Here is a 7,088-nt window from a genome sequence, read left to right as displayed (position 1 = left end):
TCCACCTTTGTTAAATCCATGTCAGATATTTTGCAAGTGCACACTTCTGGAAAAAGGTGGACAAATGGGACCCATCAAGCACAGTGTAGAGGAGAGGAGTGATGGTACCTTTTGGAGATGAGTCCTTCAGCTCTTAAGTGGCCTCTGGTGGTAACAGATTGTTACTACAAGAACAGGGAACAAAAAACCCTGGTCCTAGATCTGTTTGTGCTCTTGTCTACTCCATTGCAGTCCTTGTCTATCCATTTGGCATGAAATGAGTGACAAGGAGTTTGCATTATATATAAATAAAGACTGGCACTCAGGTTTGTGGAAACCGATGATTCTTATCAATGAGAAGAGTTACACTGGACAATCTCTTAAAAAAAAAAAAAAAAAAATGGGAAAGGTGACAGATTTACAAAACATTAAACCACATTCATGTTTAAAGTGTATGACAAAGTGGAAACACCATAGAAGTGTAGCCAATTCAAACACACCAGAAGTCACACACATACCAACAGTACAAAAATGAAACACCCAAAATGGCAAATCTGATCACCAACTTCGATAGACAGTATAAACCTATCACAGTACATGCAGACTCCTGTTTTGACATTACCAGATGCATTCTTCTACACATTCTGATAGCCATTACCACATATCCATCAAAGGTGAAACTATAATCTCACTATCATAAAGCTGTAGAGCACTAACGAAGTTCAGAACATCTCTTTTAGTCACTTCTACTCATGTTAGCCTGTTATGAGCTAATATAAGTCCTTCCTCTTAGTGCTGAAAATATTCCTAGTGCTGAAAATATTCTTAGTCAAGGCCGCAGTCGGTCTTCAATGAGGTCTAGAGGGCCGCAATGAAAATTTGATATATTTCCTCACTGTCAAAATTAGCAAAAAATTGTCCTCTATCCATCGTTTGGGGAATTTGAGATGCTCCCTGACTGTCTAGCTTTCATTTCGATGATTATTAGCGAAATGGACACAGTCAAGAAACTGTATGAATGTAGGTCCATTATCATTTCTACAGTTTCGATTTGGTTTCAGTTGATTTAGAATCAGTTTTTCCTTTTCGATGAATGAATGAATAAGACGGGAAAAACTCAATGAATAAGACAGGGGGGCACCTGATTCTATATCACCTCTCCTATGACACTTGAAACATACAGCCCCAGGTTTTCCAGCTTGAAAGGTTTTGGGATGACACTTGTGACTTTGTCTCCTTTTGCATACTTGTCCACTTAAGTAGGTAGTACAGTCTTCCTGAATCCTCTGAATTCAAGCTAATTCTCTAGTGTGTTTTGCTAGTTTGTCAGGAGGTAATAAAGAAAACAATAAAACACCAAGGCACTGCTCACGATTTTGGGGGGGTACTGCAACATTTTGGTCTTAAGAAGTCGTCCCTTGCAAATTCCTGTAACCCTGACAAACATCCATAACAACATTACATAGGCTCCATTTCAACAGCTACTTATTCGGAAAGTGCACGTTTTCAGAAAAAAATGCAGATACATAGTATTTGCTAATTTCCAATCAATATCAGCTGGTAACATATGACAACAGAGAGAGAACACATTTATCATGTAAAAACAATGTTCTATTCAGACATTCACTGAATAAAATAAGATACGGTTTACACTGGAATCACATTACAGGGTTTTATCTAACCAACAGAGAGATGACGGTATTGACAAAAGACAGGATATAACCGGAGAAGTGGAAGGATAATGACAAAAGGTAAGGAATCCGTGCAACTGAAACAGGGTCATGTTCAGTAGGAATCAAACTGAAGAAAACAAACTGAAACAGGAGGTATTATCTGGAATTAAGAATAAGAAACAATATTTGGGACTTCATGTATTTATTTTATTTCTACAGTTTGTTTGCACTTTCATTCCACAGTGACGGCATCCACGCTCTCTGGTGAAATCTCAGAGTCTAGCGAATAGCAGGAGCTGCCATTGTCCTGAGCTTCCCTGTTGGCCTCCTCCGTCAACATTACTGTGGTGCTTGCCGGCACCCCAACGCCACCACCGCCGCCCTCCGGTGGCCCCTCGCAGAAGTGTCCAGAGGCATGGATGAGCTGGCTGCAGAGGCGGCTGTAGCGGTGGTAGCGTGACGGCTTGCCCGTGTGCGTGTACATGTGCTCCTGCAGCTGGCTCTTCTGGGCGAAGCGCAGGCTACACACAGCGCAGGTGATCTTGCGCTTTCGTGCGTGACTGGTAGTGGAGGTGGTGGTGGTGGGGGGTGGACTGGTGCCACTGGCTAGACCACCCCTGCTCCGCCTTAGCTCAGCAGCTAGCTCGTCAGCTAGGGCCTGGCTCTGCCTCAGGGCCTCCTCCAGGCAGCCTGCGTCCAGCTGATCTTGGGGGGCCCCACATTGCTGCTGATTCTCAGGGCCCTCCAGGTCCCCTACCCCGCCCTGGGAGAGGCCCTCCATTAGTCCACTGGGGTCCAGGGTGCAGGCGGCGTGGCTGAACAGGTGCTTGCGGAGCCCCTCGGGGGAGGGACAGCGCTCACCGCAGCGGGGACACAGCAGCGCCAGGGGGCCATCCTTGAACAGGAGGCTCTGGCAGGGGCTGCCGCCCTGGGCCGAAGGAGACATTGGGGACCCTCCCCTTCCCAGCGCCTGTTGGCCCTCCCCTCCCTCCCCTTCCCCCTCCTCTACCCTCTCCTGCTTGATGCGCGTTGAGATGTCTGAGTCGTCGCCGGAAGCCACTGAGGAGACGCCACGGAGGAGACCAGAGAAGGGCTGACGGTCCGAGGAGGGGACGCCCTCCAACCCCACGGTCATCGAGAACTGTGCAGCGTGGGAGCGGCCCGCCCGGGTGGACGAACGCCCGTCCTCCGGGCTGCCTCCTCCTCGGGTCCCTGCACTACCTTTAGGGCCCCCAGTATCCTCTTTGTTGGCCAACTGGGACGAAATCTGAATACCATACAGGTTGGACATACGGACCAGGTCGGTGGCATCAGGGGACCCCTCGTCGGGGTTACGGCACAGCTGGTAGGCATGGAGGAACTTGATGCCCTCCTGCAGGCGGCCCTGGTCCACTGGCTGCTTGGGGCCCATGCCCGTGTACATGATGTGGAGCAGGTAGCTGAACACATCCGGCTGGATGTCCGTGGGCTGGATTTTAATGCACTCGCTGTGGAGATGGTAGTAGACAGTGGGAAATTATTATTGCTGACTATTAGCTTTTAGTCAGCAAAGACAAATTCAATAAAGTATCTCTTAGATTTTGTAGAGTAAGATGTACACTACCAGTCAAAAGTTTGGACACACCTACTCATTCAAGGGTTTTTCTTTATTTTTACATTGTAGAATAATAGTGATGACATGAAAACTATGAAATAACACATACGGAATCATGTAGTAACCCAAAAAAGTGTTAAACAAATCAAAATATATTTTATATTTGAGATTCTTCAAATAGCCATCTTTGCATTGATGACAGCTTTGCACACTCTTGGATTTCTCTCAACCAGCTTCATGAGGTAGTCACCTGGAATGCATTTCAATTAACAGGTGTGCCTTCTTAAAAGTTATTTTGTGGAATGTATTTCCTTCTTAATGCGTTTGACCAAGTCCATATTATGGCAAGAACAGCTCAAATAAGCAAAGAGAAACGACTGTCCATCATTACTTTAAGAGATGAAGGTCAATACAGTCAATACAGAATATTTCAAGAACTTTGAAAGTTTCTTCAAGTGCAGTCGCAAAAACCATCAAGCGCTATGATGAAACTGGCTCTCATGAGGACTGCCACAGGAATGGAAGACCCAGAGTTACCTCTGCTGCAGAGGATAAGTTCATTAGAGTTACCAGCCTCAGAAATTGCAGCCCAAATAAATGCTTCATAGAGTTCAAGTAACAGACACATCTCAACATCAACTGTTCAGAGGGGACTGTGTGAATCAGGCCTTCATGGTCGAATTGCTGCAAAGAAACCACTACTAAAGGACACCAATAAGAAGAAGAGACCTGCTTGGGCCAAGAAACACGAGCAATGGACATTAGACCGGTGGAAATTTGTCCTTTGGTCTGGAGTCCAAATTGGAGATTTGTGGTTCAAACCGAACTGTCTTTGTGAGCCGCGGTGTGGGTGAACGGATGATCTCTGCATGTGTAGTTCCCACCGTAAAGCATGGAGTAGGAGGTGTTATGGTGTGGGGGTGCTTTGCTGGTGACACTGTCTGTGATTCATTTAGAATTCAAGGCACACTTAACCAGCATGGCTACCACAGCATTCTGCAGCAATACGCCATCCCATCTGGTTTGGGCTTAGTGGCCACTATCATTTGTTTTTCAACAGGACAATGACCCAACACACCTCCAGGCTGTGTAAGGGCTATTTGACCAAGAAGGAGAGTGATGGAGTGCTGCATCAGATGACCTGGCCTCCACAATCCCCCGACCTCAACCCAATTGAGATGGTTTGGTATGAGTCGGAAGGCAGTGAATGTAAAGCAGCCAACAAGTGCTCAGCGTATGTGGGAACTCCTTCAAGACTGTTGGAAAAGCATTCCAGGTGAAGCTGGTTGAGAGAATGCAAAGGGTGGCTATTTGAAGAATCTCAAATATAAAATATATTTTGATTTGTTTAACACTTTTTTGGTTACTACATGATTCCATATGTGTTATTCCATAGTTTTGATGTCTTCACTATTATCCTACAATGTAAAAAAAATTAAAAATGAAGAAAAACCCTTGAATGAGTAGGTGTGTCCAAACTTTTGACTGGTACTGCATAAATACAAAACTAGCTCAAAATATCATATTTCTGACAGCTCTCCAAGTAAAACACACAAATATCATATACATTTTGTATATTACCATCCTCAAAGATCATATTATCTTAACAGTCAGTGCAATATGAGTCAACACAGAACATACCTTCGAATGTCCAATACCATTGAAACAACCTCTGATGACCACTATTATGCTAGCCTACATTGTATATGGACACTAGACCATGCTACTGTACAATGCTAACTATTAACTTGAAGTGGGTAGGCCTAAACATAGGTATCTAACAACACCATGAGTGTGATATTGACAAATACTGCTCATAAAAGCTAGCAAACCTTGACTGATGAATGAAGATCATCTTGAAGTAGTTGGAGAAGGCAGCCAGGATGGCCCTGTGGGCCTTGAAGTATACGTTACCAATGGCAACGGTACAGTCGCACAGGAAGCCAAACTCCCTCTGGATGTTGAGCTGCTGCAGGAGGAACAGGCTGTGGCTGGACACGTCCATGACGCCACTTCTTGACCACCTGCCACACGCACACAGTAATTAATATTGTATTATATACACTGGTTAAAATTAAAATCGGGAGAGGATATGTTGTGCAGACCTGGGTTAAAATAGTATTTCATTCCTATCAAATACTTTTAGCGTGGTGGGTGTGGTTTGCACTTCAGGGACTATTCCATTGTGCCTGGTAAGCTCAATAAACGACTAAATACACAAACACTATTGGTACCCATGCAAGGTCTGATTGCTGTGCAATGGCAAAATGTGGTTCTATATGACTAAACTCTTCCCCCACCCTATAAAACACACACCAAACATATGTTCATAAATGTCACACCTCTGACTCATGCACTAAGGCATTTCTCAAGGTGTTGCTGAAACAATGGCATACTCTGCTGGTCAAAGAACTGAAAGAAGCATCTCTCGGCCAGATGTTGGCATCTCCGTAACTTTCTACCTGTAGACATCTTAGATAATAAAGGAGTTTCACGTCTGGTGTGACAACATTGACACGCAAAACATTGTGGAACAGTAGGCTGACCTAAATACTTTGACAAAAAAACAGTTCCCGATGTCGATGTAGCGAGGTTGTTACATTGCAACTGAGCGTGGGGTCAACAGAATTTACTGTTACACTGCAGTGTTAATTTTGGCACCTATTTTAGATTAAGTTTTAAAATACATTTGTCTTCGTTACATTTTAGTCATTTCATCCTTCATTAGTTTTAGTTATTATCAGTCGACTAAAACTATTTTAGTTGAGTTTTAATCACAGCCATTTTAGTCACATAGTCAGTGCATTTATTTTGATTAAATAATGAATATTTAGGCTACCTCTAACTTCCATCATCTGCACATTCTGATAGCCTTGTCCCCTCATATACTGTACCTTAGCTGACAACATTGATATTGTGGCAGATTGTAACCAATGCCAGCCATAATTAACCATATAGGCTATTAAGCCTTGGCTACAGGTTAAACTATGTACAGCTCTATATTTTCTCCCCATCATTACCGTCAAGGGGGGTAAATAACAGTGGTTTCATTGAAAAGGCAGGAATTTGAGCTTTCCAAAAATGCTAGAAGTATTATTGTTGCAATCCACCGGGCATATTTATATTGTAGCAACCCTTTATTCAAATGTATCCATTAATGTTGTCTACTTCAAAGCAGATGGGACAATACGTTAGACTGTCAGACATTGCAACAAAGCATGCATTCTGCAACCACGACAGGGTCAGCTTTCGACGAATGGAATACGTAAATAACTGAAAATACCATCCTAAAAGATTGTCAATATGCCAGTCCCCTATGTAGCCTACAACCCACAGCTGGTCTCATGATAAATTCGCCAACTTGTTTCACGACAGCATAACATCCATTCACACACGTCTGCGTTGTATCAAGTGTTTCTACCGACCGAATCAAGTGATCCTTATAGACTAATGCATGCATTTGGATACCCCCTCCTATTTGCAAAACAAAGCACATACGATAATTGGGAGTCCTTCTTACCACCTATTTGAGAAATACAGATTTATATTTCGTAGCCTATTTGTTGCTGCAGAGAAATTCTCGCACAGCCTCGCACGTCTTCATATGTCAACTGAGCCTGTTATTCGTCACGTGACTGTACTGCGCCGTACATTTGGGACACTCTTTTCACTGCAGTTCGCCCGGTAGGCGGTGCTATACGTCACGGTGGGCGTAGATTTCAGCGCGCACAGTGTCGAGAACGAACCGAGCACTCGCTCATGTCCGGATTGTGGAATCTATTTAACACACTGCGCTAAACCATATATGTCGCATTTCCACTGAGGATTTACCCGTGTTCTTT

At 44.0% G+C, this 7,088-nt stretch overlaps 1 protein-coding gene across 1 annotated transcript; it reads right to left on the bottom strand.

The window, feature by feature from the left end:
- Window positions 1-309: 309 nt before the first annotated feature.
- On the bottom strand, window positions 310-6,887 carry LOC311106847 (zinc finger and BTB domain-containing protein 25-like). The gene is made up of 3 exons (XM_084149218.1): window positions 6,767-6,887; window positions 5,079-5,270; window positions 310-3,139 (listed from the first exon to the last, which is right to left on the bottom strand). Exons 2-3 carry the CDS (start codon window positions 5,249-5,251, stop codon window positions 1,885-1,887), a joined length of 1,428 nt encoding a protein of 475 aa, XP_084005344.1. The 5' UTR covers window positions 5,252-5,270; window positions 6,767-6,887; the 3' UTR covers window positions 310-1,884.
- Window positions 6,888-7,088: the final 201 nt, after the last annotated feature.

Source organism: Coregonus lavaretus (assembly GCF_964263955.1).
Source record: "Coregonus lavaretus genome assembly, chromosome: 31".
Taxonomy (NCBI): Eukaryota; Metazoa; Chordata; class Actinopteri; order Salmoniformes; family Salmonidae; genus Coregonus; species Coregonus lavaretus.
This window is presented reverse-complemented; position numbering and strand designations above follow the sequence as displayed.